Consider the following 27,465-nt stretch of genomic DNA (forward strand, 5'->3'; position numbering starts at 1 on the left):
CACCTTTTTTTTCTTGCATTTAGGATTTCATTTGACCCCCCAAAACGTTTCGCTGTTCATTCGATTCTGGTTAATCGGACCTCGTCAGGGCGGGATCATTTTTGTCCTAAAAAAATTACTTTCAATAAAAACTGATTTTTTTTTTCTTTTGTAAACACTGTCTTCTTACATACTACAGGGAACAGAGCCAGCATTTTTTGTGCTATTTTATTTAAATAAATAAATGCGCTAAAAAAAAAAAAAACATGAATTTGTTTTTGTTAGGGAATAGGATTGAAGGTTAAATTAAATAGAGATAGATATACATGGATGGATACAGAAAGAGATAGATAATATTGATAGTTACACCAAATTTGGTTCTGAGTATTGTAAAAAACCCTTTGTAAGTTGATCATTAGGTTTTTTTTTTTTTTTTAACTTAATCAAGCAAATTATTTTCTTTTATTATTATTATTTTTTATAGCTTTCCAAGAATAATTTTGATGCTTTAGACCAGCATTTTACCAACTAAATAAAACAACAGCATAAAGCTTATGCTGCTCCTAATTCTCCGAACTTGTTTTTCTTTTGTTGTTCCATTTGAGATTGCTTTTTGTACTCTGTTCAACGAAAATAAAAAACTGGTGTCAGTAGAAAAAGTACAAAGTCTTTTCTTCCAGTTAGTAGCAATATTTTGAGGCAACACTGGAATTGTGCTAAAGAGAAAAGTTACTTATTTCTGGTGCAAGGGATTAAGAGATAGAATATTTTCATTTTCAACTGCCTTTATGAACTAGGAGAGTCCAGCTTATTGCTCTTTGTGTAAAAGTTTTACATAAAATGGTTTCAAAAAGAAAGTTAGTTGAACTTGAGATTGATAAAAAGTATGAAATATTAAAATTATATGAAAAGGAAGAAAGTTGGCGAAAATTAGCTGACACATACCAAAATTTCTAAAACTACAATGTCTAATTTAGTAAAAAACGAGGAAAAAAAGCAAAAATATTTGAATAACTTTTTAAATTATTGTTTCAAAGTAATGTTAAACAATAAAAGTGACTTAAACAGAAAGAGTAAGTGTCAATGATTCCAGAAATGAATACATGGTCCATGGTGCAAGGAAATGACAAAAAAAAAAAAATCATAACCACCCTTTATAAGTTGACCACCAAAGTACTGCACCGCAAGTGGTCAACTTACACAGGTTTCACTGTATTAAATGTAGCTCTGATCAGACAAGTAAAATTTTCTTATTAGTTGCTAAAACCATTCGTCAAAATAGCCAATCATTCGCCATTTTGACGAACTTGTAAAAATTGAAACCTCTTAAAAATAAGTACTTTTACAGTATTTAAATAACAAGTAGACAAAGTAACAAAAAGGAATACATTAGACTACTTAATTTCTCAAATGCAAAATTAATGCCATGCATAAAATAAATGATGTCTCAAGTTCAGAGTACCAGAACAGTACTGTGTTATGAAGTGGATCACTAGGCAAATACTCCAAAAATAAATAAACAAATAAATATTTTTGTGCCGAAAAATAAAATAAGAAATAATAGTGTCAAAAAGCACAAATTGCAGATTACAGTAACATTGTAAGCCTCTAAATACAACATTCCCCCAGCGGTGGATAGGCAAGAGTTCAGTTAAGCCATGACCATCACAATTTTCGGATCTGATGCCTTTTGATTTTTACTTGTGGAGTAATGTGAAGCAACATGTACACAGTGATCCTATTGATGACATTAATCATTCAAAACAGAGAATCATAGTCGTTATTTGTTCTGTTACACAAGACATCCTTAACTGTGTCTGTGAACAACTTGAATATTGTTTAGATATGTGTAGGGAAACAACTAGTGGCCGCATTGAACTGTTCTGAATGTGTATGAAACTTGGAAAGTTTTTCTGAGCTCTTGGTGAAGATTCCACATTTTTATCTTGTTTTGTTGCTGTCCTGTGACCGGCAAAAAGTGCACAACGATCTTATGAACTTACTGTACTTCTGTTTCTATTACTTTTATAGTAACTAGAAATGATGACACAATTACTACTTCTTGCTTTGAAATCATGATATTTTTAAGTGTAATATTGTGCAATTATACTGTAAAACTGATTGTTTTCATTTCAGTGGTGACAACTTTAGAAAACTTGCCTTTGAAATCACAAATGCCTTATCTTACCTTCATTTAAAGGGCATCATTCATCGTTGTTTATCTCCTCAAAATATTCGTTTGAATCCAGAGGTATGCTAAAAATTAAATTTAATTAGAAATAAAAACATTTACTTTTCAGTAGACATACTAAATGCTAAAGAAAATGTAATTAAAGTGTAATTCCATTGTAATATACTAACAATCATAAAAGGGGAAAATGGCCTTGCTGCTTTCAGAAAGCTTTAATTATTCATTCACATTATGGTTAAGCATTGCATATGATAGCTGAATAAAAGTAAAGGTGTTAGTTTCTTCAAAATATTAAATGTCATTAATTATAACCAACAAAAGGTAAAATAACAACAAAGGTAAAATAACAAACTGTCGAATTAATGTTGTTTTGACGTTATAATTGTTTGACGTTCATAGTTATGCCTATTATGTACAAAATAGCTGATAATTCTTTATGAAAGTAATATATTTAATGTAAAAGGGGTTTAGAAGTAATTCTCTCACAAAATTTGTTTAGCATATATAATGTAAATATAGCAAATATGATGGAAAAGCAATTTGCATGCGTAACAGACTGACATTTGATCTGTAGCAGACGAATAAAAGACCATGCTCAAACTGTGACACATCGGCTTTAAAGTATTTTGTTCTGTGCTTATTTTAAGTTCAGTACTCAAAACTGCTTTTCATTTAAAAAAATATGTTTTCTTTGTTTTATGGAAAATATAATTTAAACTAATTCTATGATATTGTCTATGTACCATAGTTTAAATCGTAAGGTTTAGGCATCAAAAAATTTACACAGATAATTCTCGCAGGTAAAATTTTTATAGCACTCAAAGAATTACAAATATTTTTTATCTTTAGGTTTTTTTTACTCTTGTTTTGCTTTAAAGATGAACTGATTAGGCTTAAAAGTATGGAAAAAAACAACAAATGAAGTTTTGTAAAAGGTATAGTTTTAAGATGAAATTTTGTAAAGTGGCCACTTTTACAGTATAGAATTTTGTGAAGGGGTTCACAAAGTGGGTATTTGCTTTTGAATCTACCCTTAAGGGGGAAAGGGGGTTTGAAATCAGATGACTCAAAGTTCACATTCTTACTCTACTAATGCTACTTTCAAAAATAAGACTTAATTGATCTAAATTTGACTAACCACAACTTTTTCTGGGTTATTTACAAATGGCAATAGCTGGGATGTTAAATGATGAAATCAGGCAGTAATGCTTTATATATTCTCTTTTTTCTGTTGTTAGATGATAGAACTATTTAGTGTGCTGCCCTGAAACTTGTTTAAAATTTTGCCTGCTGCACTTTAAAGGTCATCCGCAAATGATGTCGCCCTTTGAGGGGGAGAGGGGGTTTCTGAAATTGTGAGTTTGTGCCAAAGAGGAGGGATGGGGTAGCAAGAAGTGAGACATCATGCATTTTTTATAACAATATACTTATGTTAAAAAGCGGAACTGTGACAAGGGGGGAGGGGGATGAAATATGATGAAAAAAAGTGACATTATTTATAGCTAGTTCCTTAAATAGCAAGATACCAAAAAGCTAGACATGTGAATAATAGTAAAAGCAAAAATTATTCATTTCAAGTGACTTGTTTTAGTAATGAGTACTCAGATAAAATTATTTTAATTCAATTTTTCTATTTCTATGTAAAACTGTATTCTGAATCGTCTCATAAATTCTACCTTGAGCAAGTTGTACATAATGACCACTTACATCCGCGTGCAAATTAATTAAAACAAACTCGAAAAATTGAGAAAATTAAGAAGAAATGATATGCTATTTAAAGTTATATAAATCAAAAGTTTTTAGTAAATAATATGATCTCCACATTTCTTTATTAACCTATGGACACAATTTGGCATGGAATCCACAAGTTTTTTATAATCAGCCATAATATTTGTGCACTTTACCAGACATGAATTAGCACATTGATTAGCTTCTCCATAGTTGAAGTCTTTATGTAATAGAGGATTTTTGCTTATAGCCCAAGATTCTCAAATGGGTTGATATTAGGAGAGTTCCCAGGCCATTCCAATGTCTCAACTTTGTTCTGATATGTGAATTTCTTAACCATTTTGGACGTAGGGAAAGAGGCTAAATCCTGCTGAAAAATCCCAGTTCCATCTGGGTATCATTTTTTCAATTCAGGTAACACCTTTCCAGAATAGTAATGTATTGCTCAGAATACATCATACCCTCAACAGGCTGCAAAGAACTAACCCCATGGTAGACAAAACATTCCAAAAACAACTTCTTTTGAAGGTGTTTTACAAATTGGTTCATGGGGCAATCCCAAATCATTTTTCCTGGAGATCTTCGTATGTGTTGAGTTCGTTGGCCTTGGACAATGAAATGACTTTCATTGCTACATAGATCTTTCCTACAGTTTTCAACAGTCCAATTCATACATTTTATCTTCCACAAAAAACTTGTTTTCTTTCTTTGTTGGGTCAGAAGCTGTCTCTTTGTAGGCTGATGGGCTAGTTGACCGGCTGATATAAAGCGCCTCTGAGCAGTAGGTGAGCTAATATTTATTCCATGCTCTTTGAAATCTTTATTAAATACTGCACTAGTCATTCAGCGGTTTTTTTTTTTTTACCCTGCAAAAGTGGAAAAGAGTCATCTCTTGGTGTTTTTAATTTTCAGACACATTTCCCTCTCTGTTTTGGAGATATGGATCATGTTTCTCTATTTTGTTTTATAATGCAGCTGCTCACAGTTGCAATACTAACACCAACTATCTTCAAAATCTCTATAATTCTTTGGTGTTTGTGCAGAAAGATTAACAATTTTTGTACGCTTTCGCAATGTTATATTCATTTGCTGATGACTGTGAAATCTCAACTGACATGATCATAAGCAGACCTGAAAAAGTCATGGAAAACTTTAATTTTCATTCTAAGTCATGGAAATTTATTTAAAGTCATGGAAAAATGTCCTGGGCAAAGAGAAAGTAACAGTAGCTAAAAGAGCATTAGGAATCTTGAGTGATTTAACAGGGTTCGTATGCTCCTTACAAACTCCTGCTTTTTAAGAAAAGAAAATAAGGGCCCTTAAAACTCTTGAATTTTGCTATTATCTCCTTACAAATTCCTTATTTTTTTAAATTCTACATGACTTTAAAGATTTTTTCTATCGCCAATCCGATACAAGTACCGTCCTACTGAATTTTACCGCAATTCCGATTTTTTTTCGTCTGTAATTACTGGAAATCCGATTTTTTTCATCAGACTATTTTCATCCCCACATCCGAATTTTTTTTTCCAAATTTCTGACGATTATGTCGATAATTATTAATAATATAACATCTTGTACACTTGTTAAAGTACTATTCTAAAGTTTTTTTGCTTTAATAAATTCTTTTATTTGCTGTTTTTAGACTTTTGATGCTTTCATTTTGATTAAAACAATCTATTTGCATCCGATATGAGAATCGAATTTTTCTGATTCCTGATGCTTATTTGGAGGGCACATAAATAAAATTTCTTTTTATTCCTATAAAAATCACTAAGGTAAAATTTTCAAGCCAAATTCTGTGTCTTTTATGAGTTAAAAAGTTAAAATCTAAATCCCAGGTTTAATTTGATTTTTGCTTAAATTACGTCAATTGTTATTTGTAATGCGGTTATTGTAGAATTGTAAAATGCAATTCTAAAATAATTTACTTTATTAAATTCTTTTATGTGTCATTCATTACTCTTTTAAGGTGTTCACTTTGAAAATCGCTATCTCTTTGCAGCTGCCATGGGTACAAGCTTTTTTGCATTTTTGATGCTTGCCTTGTTAAGAGGCATATAAATTAAGCTCATTTGTAAGTTTATTAAAATCATTAAATTGAAAATTTTTTAATGAAATTCATGCTCTTTAAGAGTGTTGAATGTCAGAAAGTTAAGTATGGAATCGCTGGCAGAAATTAATTTTTGTTTCAACTTCTTTAAGTGTTTTAAGATATACAGTCAAACCTCGTTATCGCCACACCCAGATTTCACATCACTTTTTCAAAGTTCCGAACTTATACCATATAATTTTAATGTTAAGTGACTCCGGATTTCATGGCAGTTTTCTTTGTGCCTCGTTCTTGATTTTGCCTTGTCCACTCAAAAAATGCAACTCAATTGCATCCGAGTTCATTTCCAACACTCGTAAAAACTTTATCATTAAATTTATCAGAGTATATGTAAATTTGTTGAAAGTTTTAGAAAATAAATATCTTTTGTCAGGTGATAGAATATAGAAATAGGGGAATTCTAATAATCAAAACCAATCCATGCAACCCACTGCTATGTCAATGTCAGGAATCAAACACTATGTTCAGGAATTCTGAACCTATCTATTTATATGCATTTGAAATCAGAAGTTTTATTCACTACTGAATGTTTAGAAACATGAATTTACTAAAGAATGGCTTTACTATAAAGAACCAAAATATTGTCAAGTTATGTGGATGATTAGAGACTGTTGACAGTAAAAGACAACTTTTGAAACAAATTTATTAAAACTTAGTAATGACTCATTCAACCTTTCTCCCATTCATTATCATTTGGCCTGTTTATAAAACAATTATTGGACATTTAAGCATCATTATATTTCATTCTTTGTATTTTTACTTTACTTAAATTTATATGATGAAGACAAATAAGATTAGGTTAGTTTTTTTAGGTGTACAGTGATATTTTTTCAATTACAAGTAAGTGCTTTGATTAGTTAGTGGTATTCACGTAGAAGTAATGCTCATTTCCGAAAATTTGCAAGTAAGAAATTAAATAGTACTATTAGAGCTATTCTACTCGTGTAACAAGGCCATAAAAATGTGTATGAAGTCATGAAAAAGTCTTTGAAAAGTCATGAAATTTTTTTATCTGAACAGAGTATGAACCCTGTTTCAGAACCCCTCTGATGGTGGAAATTGATAATAGGTAAAGGGTTTCTTCATCCTATCCGTATTTTTTCGAATTTAAGTATGATTGGTGATTTTAAAATTGATTAAAAAAAATACTTTGTTCCAATTAATTTGCACAAGGTTGTAATTAGGAATATCCTTTTCCCCATAGCATGGTGAATCTACAAATCCCTCTCCCCTTAAATATAATGCAGCTGGAAGGAAATAACTAGGGTAAATGACTGGTAATGGGTATGGTTAAGGGTTTTTTAAATTTTTAATTGTTTTTGAACAGTACTCTTAGTTTAGTTCATGGGAAAAACTATTTTTTAGTGTTAGTGCTTAGAAATAGCACTTTTATAGCTGAGATTTTTATTCATTTTCAACTATGGTTTGTGGATATATTTTTTAACATAAATTGGAATCTGCTGGTTTGACTAGTTATGATCTTACTCGCTTAGTTATAGGCAAACTAAAAACTATTAATAGTCATGCTAGCTGTATTCAATTATTTTCAGTAAATACCCAAAAATAAAATATGCAACCATATTGAAACACTTTGTTACAATATAATCAAATTTCAACTTACCGATTCAAGCAACATTTAAATTAAAAAATGAATAGCTGACAAATCACTTCTGAAAGGTTCGTCTGAACAACAACAGATATAAATAAATTAATAAAATTATTCCACTGCTGTATTTTTTATTTTTAGTCTGTCAAATTTTGCTTACATTTTATCATCAGTTTTAAATGATAATTTTATGTAAGAATGGCAAAAAGTTCTATTATAGTCATGTGTGCTGTAACTGAAAAACTTAATTTCGTCTGACTATTTATGCATACATCTGTTTAAAAGGATCGTATCGTAATTAATGGCAAAAATATAACCATATGATAGGAAAAAAGAAGCTAAGGAATGAGAATGTCCCCCCCCCCCCTGAAAAAAAAAACGAGTCTGATAAACAGCAGTGTCTTGCCCTTCAGAAAAAAAAACCTTCAAAAGCACAAAGAAAATTGCATCTTTTTTCTTTTGAAAATTTTTTTTGATCATAAATAAATTTTTTTAATAGTAAAAATGTAGTGAAAGTGTTCTTGAAAGATGCTATTTTGAGAATCCACTGATAGTGTTCTTCAAAAACTAATAAATATTATTATAAGCACCTTTAAAGCCATATGATCATTGTTACTTTTTTCAAAAAAAAAATTAATTTTCATTTTGTATGGCATAAAGTTAAATGACTTTCTGCATTAGGGAATCCTTTTATCAACAAGTTTGTTTTGATTACTCACTAAAAACACACAAATTCTATCCCAAGTAAAAATTTTCAGAGTGGAAAAGAATCGAAAAGTAAATGTATGTTAAGCTTGATTAATATATTACTAAACCATTAATTTTTCAGCAGTAGGCTGTTTTGTTTAACACTAGAAAGAAACACTTTAGTTTGAGACACTTTAAAAATATTTCTCCTCAAGTGATTCCACATACCTGCGGAGTCTTCTCTTAAAACTAAATAAAAACAGAGTATATAATACTGCACAGTGATGTTATTTTTTATAATGTTTCCTGTTTCAAAGAGTGATAGTTGCAGTTCAGTTAGTAGGTAGTTGACAGTGTGTAGCATTTGGGATTCCAATGGGCTGCATAAAAAGAAAAGTCAAGATGAAACTTTATTGAATAGCACTTCTTCATGTTATAGCGGGTACGACTAGGAAGAATTTCTTTGTTTTTTATTGTAAAATATTTTAAGTATTCGCTCTGATTTTTCTAGGTAGAGTGTTGCATTTTAAAAAATTTGGGACACAAATAATATCTGAACCATAAACTAACATCTACCCCATGCATCACAACAACTCTCTGAGGCTGGAATAACTCACAACTCATAGCTCAAACAAACATTTAATTTGAGAAAAACATTGCAAAACTCTTTTGCATGTTGGATCTTTATTTATTCAGGAGACTTCCTTTAAATTTTTAGCACAGGCATCGCTGTGTGGTACTGCTAGTATGCTTATAAAAAAAGAAGTGTTGAAGTGATTATATTTTTAGCCAAAGTTGATATTTTAACAATTCATCAATTACCAGTAGCTGTGAAAAGACTCATATGCTCTAAAAATTATACATCTAAAAAGAAAAAAAAATGTATTAATTTCTTAACTTTCTTTTCATAGTCTGCTTTGCTCATACTACTTTTTATATTGCTTTCAATGGCAAGTAAACATAAAATGTTTCCATTTTAAGAATGATACTTTTTCTTTTAGGGCCATGTAAAACTCTCAAGTTATGGGTTGTATTACATGACCGAAGGAGGTTCCACTGTATCATTTCCCATTGGGTACATATCCTTTTTTAAATAAGTGTGAATTAAATCATTGCAGTTAGATGTATGCATTGCTTAAATTATAATGGTATTAAAAACTGGATCTATTCTAGATGTGTTGATTAACATTTAAATGCTGAATTTTTAAAGTTATTTTATTTAAATGCTTGACACATTTGCAAACTAAAGATTCAATAGCATTATAATCATCACAATTTCTTCAATCTTTCATTGAAAAAAGCTCAAAATTCTCATTCACTTTATTGAATATATACGTATTATAATTTTTGTGTTCCTTTTGTGTGTTAATAACTATAACTGCTAAACCAATACTTTTAAAACACTTTTTTTATTACTTTGAAATTGTTAAATATATGGTTTACTTTAGCTTTAGGTTTTAAAAACATTTTGTTTTCATTATAGATTATTATTTTAAAAAAATAATCCCTCATTTTTTTCTATCTTCTCAGAACTCCGAAATATTTAGCTCCTGAGGTCATTTCATCTGGTCCATTTGATAGTAAATCTTCTCCCAAAAGTGATATTTGGTCTATGGGAATTATTTTATTAGAAGTCATCACTGTAAGTTTAATCAATAAGTTTTTAGAAATTTTTTTTAACATGTACTTTTAAAATATTTCTTATATTACCATGTTTTTCCAAAATACAACACATATGGGAAAAGGGGGCACATGTGAGCACGGAGCACATATCATATCATTAATCAGGGGTGCCCCCTTAAGGGCGGGAGGAGGTATTTTGAGGAATATTTTTTCCTTTTTAGGGGGTTCTCGTTTTGGGGGGAACCCCCCCCCCCCCCATATTAATCATATTTCCCTTGCATTAATCATTAGTAGTCATATTGCAAGTTTTGAATAGAGACTTCTCTGAAGCAAACAGGAAATTCATTTAGCATCATTGCTCTAGTAGTATTTTGATCTTCATATATACAACATCACAGTGGATACTCTGTTTCTAGTGTGGTGTTGATCTGTAACGGGGCTAAGTAAAAATAAATGTGACTTTTTTCACGAGTTACGTGACACGCATTATTGTGAAATATAAAATAGTTATTAAAACCATTGACATTTGGTTCCTATTAAATTAGAGCACAAATAAATCCTGGAGAGGAACAAAGATCAGTTTTTAGTGCCAATCGTTTAAAATATTATGCACATTAAAATTTTTTCTTTTTTTAACCGACTTCAAAAAAGACTTTCTCAATTCGTCGGAATCTTTTTATGTACATGCCGTATAAACTCAAACGCGCATGGACCAATTTGGAAAATTCTTTTTTTTTCTCGTTTGAAAAGGTATATACTTCCCAGGTGATCCCATGGTCATCAGGTAAGTATCTGAAGATGGGATCCCTGAAAAATCAATCCTTCAAACTGTTCAAATTCTGTGGCCAAAGTGAAAGCGATTTTTTTGTTTTTTAGTGAGCTGTGAATTTTTTTCGGAAAGCGTACTTTGATAAAGTCAAACTGATGATAAAGACAATTTTCTTTGCAAATAATTGCGCATTTGAGAAAGCCTTTCTTCACTGTCTTCGGAAATCTCCAAGATGCTGTGCTCTATATCTTTCTCTATTTTGCTCATCTTAGCTGTTTTCAGACTCCTGTGCTCAACGCTTTCTCATTTGAGATGTACATAAATAGTGTACCACATACTTTACCTTATGTACTTTTTTTATATTTACACCACTAAAAAGCAAAAAATAAATTATTTTCAAATAAAAAAAGAAACAACTTCAGAAAACAAAGAGGAACTGAAAAGTAAAAAATAATTGGTCATACTTGCATATGATTTCCTACCCAAACTTATTAATCAAATTTTTTTTTTCAATTCCAGTACAAAAATCAGCTAAACTAAACACCCAATTATAAAATAAACAATGATTTTAATTTCTTTACTATGAATTATCTTAATAGCTAACAAATTATATACAATCTCTTAATAGTTAATAACCATTTAAAGTAGGGGCCTCTTATAAACTGCTACCTAACTTACAACCCACCAAATCCTGAGTTAAACACTAATTTAACAAAATGTGGAAGTCTTTAAAACTAAACCTACTCAGTTATATCGGGGAAATTAATTGTGAAATATCTGTGGGAACCTACATCTTCCATTTTAATGAATTGAAATAACTGGATCATGTCCCCTCTTACTTTCCTTTGCTCAAAACTATGCATATAATGTGTTCTAAGCCTGGATTCATAATCTAAATTAGAAAGCCCATTTACTAACCTTGTGTCTTTCCTTTCAACATTTTCCAATGAACTAATATCTTCCTTGAGATAAGGGGACCAAATCTAAACAGCATATTCCTAATAAGGTCTTACTAAACTTCTATATAAGAGTAGAACTACCTCCTCAAAATATAGTAAACTATACGGATTGATAAAACCCAACATACTTTTGGCTTGTTGTTAAAGCTACGAAGATTTAAAGAACAATAAAAATCCTATTGTTTTAACAATTATTTTTCAATATTTTTATCACATACTTTACTATATTGCAAATAAATTTTCAAATGTTTTCAATATGTTTTCTCATAAACTTTACTTTCTGTTTGCTGATGTGTATACTTTTATTCAAATATTCTTTTACAATAGTCCTTTAGTGAGAAATAAAAGAATTTTGTGTATGATATTTTTGACTTATTCATTTTTAGGGAGCTGAATTTTTTAAGAAATTGTCACTTCAAGATACATTTAGGAAAATACTCTCAGTTTTAAAATTAAGTATGTTATTTTGTGTCTTTGTAATAACTGTTTTTTAAAAAAATCTATCAGGTTGTATATTGAAATCTTTTTTCTATGTTGTCTTTTGCTCTAACTTTTAGTTAACTACTTAAAAGTAAAATTAATCTTCAGCTTTTAGTAGTTTTCAGGGCTTGCACCAAGCATTTGCCAAAGCGTCCGATGCAATAAAATTGTATATTTGGTGAAAGAAAGTGTGATTTGACAAAAGTATTGGCAAATGGGAAAATCTCAGAAATTTCTCGAAAAAAATAGAAAAAATGGTACCCTCAGTTTTCTAAATTATTGTAAGAAATTCTGTAAGAAAAAGAAAAAAAAATCAAATTAGGAACTAATGTCTTATGTATTGATATTAAGTGTTTGTTAAACTTAAATTTATGCTGCATAGGGGAGGGTGGCCCAAAGCGGGTAGGTTTTCGAAAATTGTAGTTTTATTTTTATCTCAACAATTTTGGTTTTATTTCCTAGCAGGGCTCTTGAACTTCAAAATAAAAAGTGATTTTTGTTTTATTTCAAGCCTAATATTTATTAATTATGAATTTTTACAAACATTTGAAAAACCTGCTTTGCCCTACCAGGTAGCCCAAAGCGGGAAAGCTTAGCTAATTTTGGTTTGGTACATTTGCAAATCAAATATAAAATTATAAATGATTAAAATAGTTCACTAGCTACCTGCCATCATATAAAAAAATGTAAAACAGTTGTACTTATCTAATTTAAAGTCAGCACATTTGTTTATAAAAACATAAAGAAATAACTAACTAAATCAATAGACTAATTAATTGCCATCCTATAAAATAATGTTTTAAAGTTATACTTAAATTATAACCTTAAATTTAAAAAAGAAACAAACGATATGACTATCGTAGTTTGTAGGTAGATAGTGTCAGAATAATGTAATATTATTGACAAAAAAAAAAAGCTGATCTTCAACTAATCACAACTTACAAAACATCATTTTTTTAAAATAAATGTATATTTTTTTAATTTTAAGCCTGGTTGCGCCATGCTGCTTCACTACTGCTTCACTGGGACTGATAAAAACTCGGTGTTCATGTAAACACGACATACATATACATCGCCGCTTACACATCATGGGGGGGGGGGCATACGAAGACCTGCCCGCTTTGGGCCACCCTTCTGTATTTAAAAATATTAGCACTTGTAGCGTATATTTTCTAAAACTATGCCTTTGATTTCTGGTTCAAGTTTTCTAAAATAAATAAATAAATAAACTACATGGGCCCCTTATTTATTTTCAGTTAGTGTTAACAAATAATATCTAAGGCTAAAATTAACAAGATTGAAACTTGCTTTTCGATAAAATTATCTACGAAATTAATTAAGCCATTAAAAGCACTGTTAAAGATTAAAATAATCCTTTAAATAAATAAAACAAGGCATTATATAACAGTTTATATTAAAATGTCAGTTTACATTAAAATGTAAAATAAACCTCTAAAAAATATTCTAAATCACTTTACAACATAAAAAGTTCCTTTAGAATGTAAAATTAAAGCATGACTCCCAAACATGGTGTCAACATAAACAATATTTTTCTATTTCTACCTGGATAGAAAGTATAAAAGTCATCAAGAGCCAATGTACCTTTATTTTAGCTACTGTTTTGCTTAATAACTAGTATTTTTTATGTATAATTCATAGTTTAGAGCTTTATAATATATGATACTGTACTATTGTTTTAGAAACTGGTAAAGAAGTTGCAGAATTCATTGCACAAAGTAATAATGTCCTAGAAGAGTATACAGTAAGTTGTATTTTCTATTTTTTGACAGCATTTACCTGAAATGCTAATGCTATTTGTTACTTACAGTAAAGTGTGTATATATATATATATATCATGTCACGATGTTTATTCGGGGTAAGCTCTGAAACTACCCAACCGATTTTTATTAAATTTCATACTTATGTGTCATTTTGTCCAACTTAAAAGATAGGATAGATTTTATAATTTTTTATTGCAAATTAAATATTAATTATACAAGAATGGTGTGAATTAATTGTTTGGTTTAAAAAATTCTCAATAGATGGCGGTGTAAGTTAATTGATCGATATAACTCTAACATCGTTTGACTTACTGCTAAAAACACTATGATAAAAAAAGCTCGGAAACGTTGCTTATTATTTCCATATAACGTTTCAGGATTTTACGTGTTATTATTCACTTCCTGAGGAAATCAACTATATTTGTCAAAAAGTTTCCTGAATTGTTACAAATTGCAGATTTCACACCGTTGTGAAAAATATTTTTCTTTATCAGTACCAAGATTAAGTGAACGTATTTAATAGGTGTATCGGGTTCAGCATGATGACGGTCCGTCCAGATTGACTCAGCTCCCAGCGAGAGCGAAAAGAAATGTGGATCACGAAGCATTGCAAGAATTGCAGACGAGTTACATTTGAGCTACTTGCTTGAGGGTCTGTCTCAGCGTTGGCAATGATTGCATTAATGCTTTGAGAGCTTTTTTAGAAAAAGCAGGAAGGTTCCATGCTATTATATTAAACCTACGTTAGGCTTCTCTGAAGGTGCCAGAATCATAACTGGCTTTAACCAAGAAGACTACTGAATTCTTCAAAAATATTCCGAGGTTATTTCTGGAAGGTTAATGAATTTAAGCGGAAAACATTTATTTTCTTTCTTTTTTTTCCCCAAGAGATTTTTAATATCATTAATTCTTGCAAAGATACGTTCACAACAGAAAATTGCAGTGACAATTGCATTGTCAGGCATTGCTGCTACTTTTTTTAGATGGTAGACGAACAGCACATTGAGCTTTAAAGTTGCCTATTACATATTCATAACAAATAAAACGCAATGTGTAACATTAAGGAAAAAAAAACGGAATGGCTGTAGTGTTGTAAAAAAGTGCAATTATAATTTGGGATAAGTGTACTATGGTTCATGAGTAAAAGCATTCATTCGAAGCACATCATAGGATTGTGCAAGATTTGAACAGCAATAATAAACTTTTAGGCGAAATTGTCTGAATACTGTTTGCTGACTTCCGGCAGACATTACCAGTTATTCCGATGAAATCAGCACATGTTTAAAGCAATAATTTTTATAGCCTAATGTCGAGGTAATGTGATTGACCATGAACATGTGAGCATAAACACAAAATGATTTATTCGCACGTGTATTTTCTAAGCAATCGCTGGAGGATATTGGTGAAATTGAACTGTATCAAAATATACAGTACAACAAATAGGCAGACAATTTCTACACTGCCATTGAGATGAAAAGTGAACTAATTGAGAGTGTACTCCCAGATGAATTCAATTTTTTTTATCATAATTGCCTCTGTAATCACGCTAACAGAAATTTATAATTGCCCATTTTAAAGTAAATTACATTTCTCTTTAGTTTGTAACTTGAATAATTTTTGAGAAAAAATATCTTCCACAAAATTTTAAAATATAAAAATTGAAACATTTTTGTGATAGTGTCCTTGAATTTTTTTAAAAATTCTGTTTGGTTTTTAATGCATATTTATGAAAATGTCCAAAATTTTTCAGTGGGAGCATGAAGGGTTAAGCAGTTACTACAAAGTTTTAGCGAAAATTGCAGTAATGTGTCCTACATCATTTGCTGTAACTGATGATCCTTTCATCTTCCCACTCTGAAATTCTCTGTATTCGTTCAAGTGCAATAAAAATCATGTGTTTTTACCAAAAATTTTAAAAGACACTATCTTTAAAAATTTTGAACTTAACTTTTTATGAAAAAAAAATCACACCAATTATTCTAGTTACATAAACATATAAAATTCATGCGCATGTAATTGTCTTTAAAATGAGCTATCATACAACTCTGTAGCTTCTATAGAACTTTCGTTATAACATTTTAGAGCATTGCTGTCAAATTAAAAAAAAAAGTGCTTTTTAATGCATTTCAAAATTTCTCATCAATTATGAATGATAGATTTTAAAAAAATACATATAACAAATTTAAGGCATCAAAAATAATTGTTGTGTGACATTGGCGTGAAGTGGCGCTACATAGTTTAAAAAAATGTGCTTTAAAAAGGCCATATAAAGGCCCAATTTTTTAATCTGCTGGAAGAATGGGAACCCTGTATTAAATTTTTCATCTACCAGTATCAAAGTGCTGGCTTTGGCACCTATTGAACTGAGTAGTAAAGCTTGATTCAATTTAATTTAATTTAAATTGTTTGAATTGTCCAGGTTCAAAATAGTTTATGTTAATGTTTCTTGGTATATATATATATATACATAGTAAGAAAAAAAATATAAAGTATCTGCGCACACAATTCAAAACTATCTGCAAGTATTTAAAAATTTATACAGTGGGTAGGTAAAATTTTCAGTAATGCAATGCTTATTGTGTTTTCAATCATGTATCCATGAAAGCAAGAAAATAATTTCATTAGTTTATCTACATATTTTCAAGATAACCATTGTTTAATATTGATATTAATTTAAAAGTTTTGAGCGAAATACATATTTGCAGCAAATATATCTCCACAGCGGCAAATGTTTCCGCGCACGGTGTGCGCGTGTGCGTCTACATTATCTAGCTATGTGTGTGTGTATATATATATATATATATATATATATATATATATATATATATACTAGCCATTGGAGGAAAAAATATTAACTTATTAGCTCTAAAATTTCAGAACTTAGCAACACAACTTTTCTGCATCCGACTGTTCAAGTTTTTTGAACTTGATGTTTAGTGAACTGTTTTCCTCAAAATTGTGGATCACTTTGTCTCGACTGTTACTAGAAATTTCAATTTATTTTAGGTACACAAATAAGTAAAAATATCTGAAACTCAATTGCAATGTTTAGGTTTTGTATCCATTTAACTACTAGCAAAATATTTCAATGCTTGGTAAATTCTAATAAAAACAATTTTATCATAAGTTATTTGGAAGAACCGTCAAATCCGTTACCAGTAACATGGTAACTGACTTGACTGATAATGGTTTAGAGAATAACAGCAAAATATCTTTAAAACCCTATATGCTAATCAATTACAATAAGAAATTAGGCAAAATCTCTTCAAAGAATCATTAAAAACGTATTTTTAAAAAAAATGTTAATAAATACAAACGTTAAACAAAAGAAAACAATATATTTATATTTTTTTAACATAAAAAAAGAGCTAATGTGTGCAGCACATGACTTCCTTTTACACCAATTTAATGTTATTTCCCCAATATTGCAATTTTAATGTGAGTCAATAGTTAGCTCTCTAAATATGACCAACAGTGGCCAAATTGAACTAGATTTAAAAAAATAAAAACAGTCCCAAAATTTGTCGCCAAGTTGGCAACAAAACTTATCGACCAAAAGACTGGCGATATATCGCCAAGTGTCCACCAAATTATAACACCACTTGAGTTTGCATCGAAATTAACAATGATTTCCCCCTACGAGGTGCAAAAGATCCCTTTAGAAACACTTGAATGCAACCAAAAAGGGCGGTGCACAACTAGACCCCACCAGGAGTCTACATACTAAATTTCAAACTTTCTAGGACATACCGTTCTTGAGTTATGGGACATACATACAGACGTCGTGAGAAAACTCGTCGTAATTAGCTCGGTAAACGTGGAAATGGATATTTTGGGTGTCTATATGTTATTAGGCATGTATCCACGTGTGGTCGGGTCGGAAAAAAAAAAAACTCAACATTCATTCGGGGGGTGAGCAAAATGGAAATTAAGGTCCATTTTTGATTGAAAATCTCTTTGCAAATACAATACTTCCTTTTTTGTGAAAGGAAGTAAAAATAGGTAATGGACTTGACATTCAATTTCAATACTCAACTTTAAAAATAAATTTATACTACTGAAAAGGAAATGGCTATAGGTAAATATTTAACTAGTATAAGTGTTTTTTATTAAAAATGTATTTCATTTGCTTCATATAATCACTTCATGTCAACCTTTATTCATGAATTTATATAGATGATTGATGAGATCTGTATCTGTTCAGTGACTTTAGGGTGGTAAATTATAAAGGAAATGGGCACCACCAAACCAGATCTTATATCTAAAACCACAGCGACTAGAGTCATAAGTGGTCATGAACAGTTCCGTTAGGGATTGTAAGGGCACCACACACCATCCATTACTGTGGGTGGATGAAACCAACATCCGTAATTGCTGTGGTTGTCCCTTAGTGTTCTTTGGTAACAGATTTGATGAAATATGAGGCACAAAATGATTTTGTAGATGTCTTTATTAAAAAAAATATTTTCAGAAATAATCTCAGAAATTAAAAATACTAGTGATTTACCTGATATAAAGTCCCAATTATTATCCTTTTACATAAAAAGAAGAAGTGAAAAAATATTACCCAATTCTAAAATACAAATGAGGGACAGCTCTTTTTATCATTTACTAGATACAGAAGTCTGTCTCTGTAAGGTAAAAATATGCAAGTGAATTTTTTTTATTAGATATATGTTAACCCTAAAGAAATGTAATACTTACAGTTGGTTTCAGTGCCATATTAAGAGTGCAATCATCTTTTTCGCTGCTGAACCATATGAATATTTTGAAAATGATTTGTGCACAATTCAATTTTTTTTCATTGTGTATGCCAATTTCATGGAAAATATATTTTCAGAGTGCTCCAGAGGATGTGCAGTTGTTTATTGCAGAATGCTTAAACATTATGCCTAAATCTAGGTATTTTTAATTTCATTTTGAACATTTATTCATGTTTGACGTTTTCAATTTTGATACAATACAGTTCATTTTGAAACACCAGAATGTATTCCTTTTATTTTAACCATTCTAAAACTTAAAAATGGGTAAAAATTTTGAATCAAAATGTTTTGCTAGAAATTTTACATGCAGACAATCAAAGATATATGCAAAATGAATTACATATTTATAAAAAAAAAAATCTATTTTTGTGTGTGTGTGTGTGTAAGTGTACCATTGACCAAAAGTGAAAGATTCATTGCAAGTACTAGACCTGTTTGTACTTAGTAATTAAAATAAGTTTTGTACTTATTTTAATTACATGTACAGTTTTCAATAGTATTCTAATAAGCCCTTTCGATGATAAAATCGTACTTCAATCTAATCAGTTTCTGCAGAATTGGCATTAAAGTTTTTAAATATAAGTGACAATACTATTTATTTCAAATTTTAAGTGCTCAAATTATGACTACTATACCAAATTACTATTTCATTTACTAAATGAAATTCATTTGTAGTTCTAGTGGTTTTTACATCTATAACAAAATTAATAAAAATAAAGCATATGCTCAAAAAGATAAGTTTTTTTTAATTGTGCTCGTATTTATATCAAATTTTGAATAAATTAAGTTAGTATAGACATCTTAACACTGTGCACCTGATAACTGAATGTTTCAAAAATTATCTTTGCTATGTGTCAGCCAAATGTTACTCAATTTCAGCCCATTGCGTCACACCATCGCGGTAAGAAAACAACATGAATCATAGGCTTTTACATCAGGGGAATTTCCTGCGCCAGTTAGCTAGCGGGGTAAATTTCTCTCAGAGTTTGAATTGAAAAGTAAGTTCCATTACTTTAGAAACATTATAGGATTTAAGAAATTGTTTTCAAGAATTAAAATTAATTATTTTTCTAACAATAAGAGTGTGAAGTGCTCTTCGCAATCAATAATATGATCATTTCTAGTAATATACATGGCAACACCTCATCCATATTTGTAATGTATTTCAATTGTTAAATATATTTATTTTCATTTTACACAAACTGCTGAATGGCAACACCTCATTGTTGAGAAGTAAAAGACGCACGAGATCGTGTTCAATAGAGTTTTAATTTAATTGAGTGACGACTTCTTGTGGTGTAACAATGTTATGTGTTATGTTATTGAAGTTTGATTGATTTTTTTAATATAATTGAGTCAAATTTATGTACAAAATTAGGGAGTTGAGTTATATCTTCCTGACTCCCCCTAGTGTTTGCTGCTGTAACCTCTGTTCCGGACAGTCACATGATATTTCAGACTTGTTTTCCCCGAGTTTACATAAAAATTTTACCCGTGTGCTGGGTTATCAGTATGCACAGTGTCGAACAAATTAAATGTCATAAAAAGATTTTTTAGCATGCACTAGTATTGTATAAAATAATTTCAAGTATCAAAAGTATATTAATTGCACATTTTTTCAATAAATTACTCATTCAGCTAAATTAATAGCATTGAACTTGTGCATTTATCTAACTCATCTTATTTACAAAATAAAAAAAGTCTACTTAAAATTATATGTAAAAATATTAATACACTAAAGTCTCGAGAATCTGAGGTAATTGGGACTCACGCCATCCTGGATTTCTGAAAGCTCTGACCATTCAAAAAGTTCTTAGCAATAAAAATTTTCAATGTCTGGATAACATAAAGAAGTGCACCTTTTACTTCTATGTTCAATGAGGATAATGAATTTGCTTCACAACAAATTTATCACTCATATTTCAGCAAACTTCCATTTAAATTTCCCGAAAATCTATTTTCAGGATATCTAAAAGTGTGTGTAAACTTGTAGGTAGCCAAAATATACATGTTTCAACTATCTCCAAATTCATTTGGATCAGTTTTGTTATGAAAGTTGTATGTATGTGCCTGGGTGTTCATATGTAAGTACATCTTGCACATCACACAAATATTAAACCACAGAAGGTAAATTTTGATTAACACGATTTGTACAGTATCAAGTTGTGCATTTTTCTTGTTGATTGCAATCAGATATTCCAAAAAGAATGTTTATTTGTTATTTGCAACACAACAATAATAATTTTAAGTCCCTCTTTCATATTGAGATAGTGTGTCCAAGGCATCTATTGATCAATCTTTCATAGCCAATGAATATTTTGTGCCACTTGGTGAGCAGAATAGCCTACCTCTAAGTAGCTTTCATTACTTCATTTTATGCATTGAGGAAGTTTTACAATAGCCAAAGTATTATTTTAGCTTTATTTTTTTTTACTTGATTGAATTTTTAGAATAATCTGAAGAAAAAGAGAGAGAGAGAGATCGAAAAAGTACTTCTTTAATGAGGAAAAACCTTGATGTTAATTTTTTTCAAAGTGCAGCAGTCTCCATATATTTCCTAATTATGTGTTTTGCAGTCAAATGAAAATAGTTGTTATTAAGAACAAACCATGAAACTCATTCTTTAATCAGTTTTTTTCTCTTTATCTCTTTATTCAATTAAAATATGCTACGCAGATATTTTTCGAACTTCTATGTTCTGCAGAAAATTTATATTAGTGAAAAGGCCAAATAGTTTATAATTCCATTTGAAATTTCTATGATATTTTCAAATATAATATAGTTTTTCAAGTTTTAAAAAAAAAAGTGCACCTAATTCCATCAATCAACAGCTGGAATTTTCTAAATTGCATTTCACATTTCATTTAAATATGTTAAATTTGAAGAAAAAGTTATTAGAAGTATAGGAAGAAATCTTCTGTAATAATGAAAAACTCACTTGTTACAAAAATATAAAAATAAAACTTAAAAAATGATTCCAAAATGTCATCAATTACGAACTTGACTCGGAATATCAATAGTCTTAAAACTCTCAGTAAGCTTTAAAAAAGGAAGTATTCCGCTTCTGCCATTGTATTCTTACACAGTTGATTTTAGTGGTATTTGCTAGTTATTTATTATTGTATTATCAGATAGATTTTCACTGTATTTTCTTACACAGTCAAATTTGAAATTCACAACACACAAAGCTAACTCATGGAAGAGGAATTGGGATTGTTTATAATTCCATGTTAAAATGGTGTGAAAATAATATTGTAACAACCCACATGCACCACAAGTATATTCTATTGATTTTGAATGCAATATACTTGCTGCCAATCTGTATTGCCATGGATATTGTAAGCAATGCAGTGCCAAAGAGGCAGATTGGGAACCTCTCCTATTTCTATAATATGGGTACCTTTTTTGAAAACTTATAGCGGTTAAGTGTAGGGGAATTTAGTGGAGCTATGGTGGATCAGAAATAATAGCATGAGTCATTCATATTATTGACACTTAAGGGGAAGAAAAACCGACGGAACCCTCTTGAAACACTAGTTGTTGATGATGAAGGTAAATCAGATATCTAGCTTTATAAAAAGCAAATCTGTTTATGTTCCAGAATCATAAGACCATGAACATGACAGCAAGAAAAATGATTGAATCTGTAAAAACTTGGTACTGTACCTCATTTTTGATCGATGCGGCAGTTAACTGCTTTCTCACAGAACATCATTTTGTCTGTAAACCAATTTAGCTTCCATACCTTATGTCACTGTTGATAGAATTCCACATTTTTTCCCATACTTTTAGAATGCACAGTGTAAAAATGCTTATTGTTTGGAAAAAAAAATGTTTATTTCTGAAGTCACAGGGATAAAAATAGCTGGCTACATCAGTTGCGTCTTAGAGTATACCCAATAAAAGTATTGTTGTACAAAATCCCAAACCACAATGCATCTCAATAAACCACAGTCACTAGCTTCTGAGCATCTTGCATTGTGTTTGATTTCCTGATAGTTAGAAACAGACTTGTTCATTTGCTATTTGCATATCAGTTGATTTGAAATTTGTATTCAATGTATAGAAGTGAAATAAGTTTTCATTCAGTGATATGAAGTGTAAATATAAATCCACACCGAAAAACTTATGTTGATTGGCCTAGAACTTGAAGCGGCTTTCTCCCAAAGCATCAAGGCTCACACATATTGTAAAAGTTTTATGTTTGTCAGATGTCTCTTATAGTGTTTGTTTCTTGTCATTAATGATATTTTTCCTTCTTGATAATTTTTAAATCTAGATTCAGTGGGTATAAGGAATGATACTTGGTATTTTACCAAATTATACCTTCAATCTCAATATCATGCGGCTAACGATCAAGCTAATAATACCTCTTTGTGATTTAACCATTTGACAAAATTTCAATACCAGAGAGATTTAGTGGTTTAAATAAAAATATCATGATAGGATTTGGCATACAATGCTAATTAGTGTTTATTTGACAAAAAAGTACCAAAAAAAAAGCATGTTATTTAACTTAAATAGAAAATAACATTATTTTAAAGTATAAAAATAGTTTTTAATATGTGATCTTGGGATTTTTCACATATGGTTTGAGTTTTTTTTTTTTTTTTTTGTGGAACATTGGGTTGCTATCATATTTCTTAAGACGTTTTTCCTTCTGGTATTCCCCCCCCCCCCCTTTTTTTTGCTTTGTTTGGAACATTTGAGAAAAATAGAAAGTATTTCTGTAGTTTTGAAGTTCCTGATGATAATTTAACAAAGGTTTTCCTAACAAGTGAAGATAATTATCCAAAATCTTTTAGTTTAGTATATCTTAAGTTAAGTCTAAAGAGTTATAAAGAACTTCTTTGCCTGTTTGAATAAAAAATTGTTTTTTTATAAAGATAATTTGTACTAACTAGTTTGCTCATAAATGTCTGAAAAGTAACTCTTATATATTTGAAACTATTTTACTTGCAGACCAGAAGCCAAACAGTTATTATTGCATCCATTGTTCAAGGATTTGTGTTATGCTGAAAATACCCCAGCTGTACCATTTTTCTTGTCCACGCAGCTAAGATGCACTGAAGTAAACAAAATAAATCGAAATGGAATAGTTGGTAATTTTTTTCCTTGTGCTGCTAAATGCTTCTTTCTAAAATTTCATTTTTGAGTTTCGCCAAAAAAAAGTACAATTTTTGGAAAAATGTGCTCATAATATTATAGTTATTTTTAAAAAATCAACGGGTTTAAAAAAGTAATTAGAATTGCAATTTGCCTAAATTGGCCCCGAGTTTCTTAATTTTTCTTATAGGAGGTCATTATAATATAAATAAATTCAGTTTATTTATATTATAATCCAGTTTATAATATAAATAAATTCATTCTAAACATACTACTTATCTGCATTAGTTTTACATATTTGATGCTAAAGACTTTTTTAATTTTTAGAAAAAATATTTTGTAACAAAAGATTTAAAAAAAAAAAAAAAGACATTTTCACAATGCAACATTACAATATTTCTGTAAAGATGAACAGGTTCCAAAAATACTGATCGTACCACCATATACAATTGTCAGATTATATTAACCCCTTAATGATAGAATAATTTTCAGGAAAACTCATAAAAGGGTCTATTTTTTTTATTTAAGAAAATTATATAAAAATAAGTGTACGAACAACATGTGCATTCAATTTTTAATTTTTTATATTTATTAGATTGAAATTTAAAATTTTATGAATAGCCAGCATTCAGGCTTTTGACTGAATGTTGGTTTTCCAGCAAGCAGTAAAATACTTTTGTGTAATATAAGTAAAAATTAGTAATTTTTTCTTGTGTGGTAAATTTTAAAGCATGAGAAACAGAGGCCAACATCACAATCTAGACAGTAGTACCGAGTTTCCTTCCTGCATCTCTTATTGTTTTCGTCCCTCCTGGAACAACAAACTTTGCATTCGCTTGATGGTTACCATTTCTTTTGATTTCATGGTATTTGTGTAATAAAATGCCTTTGAATTAAACTAACGCCTCGTGTAACGAAAAGGAAGTAACTGGGCTAAGATTGCATAATACAAAAACACATATCCGATTAGTGCTACATCTGGTGAAAAAAAAAACTATCTGCAATTAAATTTGAAATTGACAGGTACTACCATCTAATGTGTAAAAAGAGAAATAAAATGTATTCCGTTCAAAAGAATTGAATTGGTTTTAACCGTTTTGTTGCGTTAATATTGCGCACTCCAGCATGGCAATATCACAGGCATGAAAAATGGAGGTTGAAACCCCAGCCCATCATTTTTACGGGAGAGAGAGGGAAGGGGTTAAAAGTTTGGAAGCTGATTTATTGGTTGAGGTTAAAACCAGTATCTGTTATACTCTGCAATAAATCATACATTAGGTTTACATAATGAGCCTTGATTTAACAATTGATTTTTTAATTGAACCTTGATTTTACAGTTCTTTTAGTTACAGAAGAAATGATTTTCAGGTAAACGGCATGCTTCTGTCTTGAACCTACTGGTCTATAAACAATATAGCTTGCAATTTACCTCTCACTTGAATCTATGTAGAGGTGTACATAATAATAATAATGCAGTTATGGAGAGAAGCACATAGAACTAGACCAAAAACAAGCTTAAATAATTCACAATGTTCACCAATCCTCTGTGTACTCGCACAAGGTGCAAAACCTGACATTTTTCTTATTCTGTCTCCACCTCTTACAAAAGACATTTACCGTATTTTCCTGCATATAATCCACGGATTATCTGCTAAAAAAGGCAAAGTTTATGAGGTGCGGATTATACGCAGCCGCGGATTATCTGTGATTTTTTCCCCCCCCTTAACACCAACACGTTGAGCCTCAATATTTTTACAGTAGGATTCACCAATCGAGACCGTACGCCGACTGTTTATTTTATGAAGCATGCTTGTTCTTCCTCACTGTCTGCCTGTATGTTGGTTATTTTATGTTGCTTGAATGTTCCTATTGGCGATTCATGTCATGTAAAATAAGCAAGATTACAGTGAAATAAGTAGCCATTTGCAGAAGGTTAGACCGTTTGCTCCTTTGTCTTGACTCTTTGTTTTTCAAGTAATTAGCGTACTATAATCAAGATTTCAAGAAGAAATAATTATATTTTAGATTATATTTTAGATTAATTTTGATTATGCCTTCAAAGTAATTACTTTTTCACGTTTTTAGTTTAGTTGCTCAAATGGTATGTTAAATTCAAACTTTATTTTTTTACATCGTTTTATCCACAGACTAAACGACGCCGCAGATTATACAAAGCTTTTTTTTCTTCAGGCTGATTTTAGGACCTGCGGATTATAGGTGGTCTGCGGATAATTCACAGGAAAATATCGTATATCTTTAGAAGAACTGTCTTTATTGTATTAAGTATATGTATTTATATATTTTGGTCACAGTGTCTGATACTTTATAGAAATAAAGACCATGTGATGCCATACAATTTTGAATCTTATTATTAAATAATCAGTTTTCTCATGTTTATCTAAGTGATGACTAAATTACTTTGCTTTAACTGTGGTTTTTAATTTATATTGTCTGCGAAAGATAATGTTTCAAAGTTTCTCTGCTATGAACTATATAGTTCTTTGGTGCAATAAAATAGCCTTGTTAAACAAAAAATTTGAAAGGTACCAGATGTTACCCTGCAAAAAAAAAAAAAAAAAAAAAACTGTAGCATAGATGTTTATATTTGAGTAGGAGTAGACTATATGTGAGCAAATTAGATTGTAAGCCTTGTGTTGCTTGTTTTAATTGTGCTTGATTACCTTGTTTAATGTTTGATGACATTGTTTGAGTAATTAAAATTTTACAAATGCTTAGTCGAGGTCTGATTATGTTTTTATTACCTTAAAAAATTTGTCTTGTTTTATCATTGCCAAATTTGGATGAACAAGTAATTGAGTGAATAGTTAAATAAAGTAATGAAAATAAATTAGTTTTAAATGGATGCTCAAGTGATTTAGTAAATGATTGAATAAGTAAACAAAATGAACTGTTTCACTTTTCCCCATTCACTTTGCCCCGCATGTACTTGACTAATTATGCGAAATATTTAAATACAAATCAACTTAATATTAAATAAATAAATAAATACTGTACTGAAAATTAAAGTAAGTCTCAACTTGATATTTAAAATGTTAAAAACAAGAACTTAACCATTTGTTAATATTGAAAAAAAAATTGACTTACAATAAAATATTACATTGAATACCAAATTTTAAAAATTGCTTGCATCATTATATGCTTTGATGTTAGGCGCTGGCCTTCTAAGCCTGTGGACCTGGGTTCTGGCCTGCCCGAGGTGGCCAGTCGTTGGATTTTCAAGATACAGAAAATCATCAGCGCCCATGTCATATGATGATACAGCATGTAAAAAATCCCTAGGGTATTCATTTGGCTTAGAATATCCCTCGTCTAAATTAAATTCCTAGTGCAATTTGGCATCAAAAGAGAGCCCAGGTGCCCCCATCAAGTAGAAACTGGGCGTCAAAAAACTACTACTGTGTCATGCATCAGCGCCTTAATGGTGACACATGAAAGACTGATGCATTGTTGGGGAGCGCACTAGGTCTGGTTATGGCCCAGACACCTGTTGAGGTGAGTTTCTTATACAGCCCCATTGGAAAAAAAAAAAAAAAAAATTATATGCTTTGATCTTCAGAGATAATTTTTTCCTGACTGGAATAGACTACTTGTGTTATTACATTGTTAAAGTATTACCAGATAGGTGGCGCGCTAAAAGCAGAGTAAATACTTCACCATTT

The 27,465-nt window shown here is 30.3% G+C and overlaps 1 protein-coding gene across 1 annotated transcript in view; it reads left to right on the forward strand.

Moving 5' to 3' along the window:
• LOC129231098 (TBC domain-containing protein kinase-like protein) overlaps nt 1-27,465 on the forward strand; it is a 100,690-nt gene that overhangs the window by 16,980 nt on the left and 56,245 nt on the right. Inside the window, exons 4-7 of the mRNA XM_054865345.1 lie at nt 2,116-2,230; nt 9,306-9,379; nt 9,835-9,946; nt 12,042-12,111. Of these exons, the coding sequence (XP_054721320.1) occupies nt 2,116-2,230; nt 9,306-9,379; nt 9,835-9,946; nt 12,042-12,111 (371 nt within the window). The remainder of the gene's footprint in view (nt 1-2,115; nt 2,231-9,305; nt 9,380-9,834; nt 9,947-12,041; nt 12,112-27,465) is intronic.

The sequence above is a fragment of the Uloborus diversus genome, chromosome 10 (genome assembly GCF_026930045.1).
Source record: "Uloborus diversus isolate 005 chromosome 10, Udiv.v.3.1, whole genome shotgun sequence".
Taxonomy (NCBI): domain Eukaryota; kingdom Metazoa; phylum Arthropoda; class Arachnida; order Araneae; family Uloboridae; genus Uloborus; species Uloborus diversus.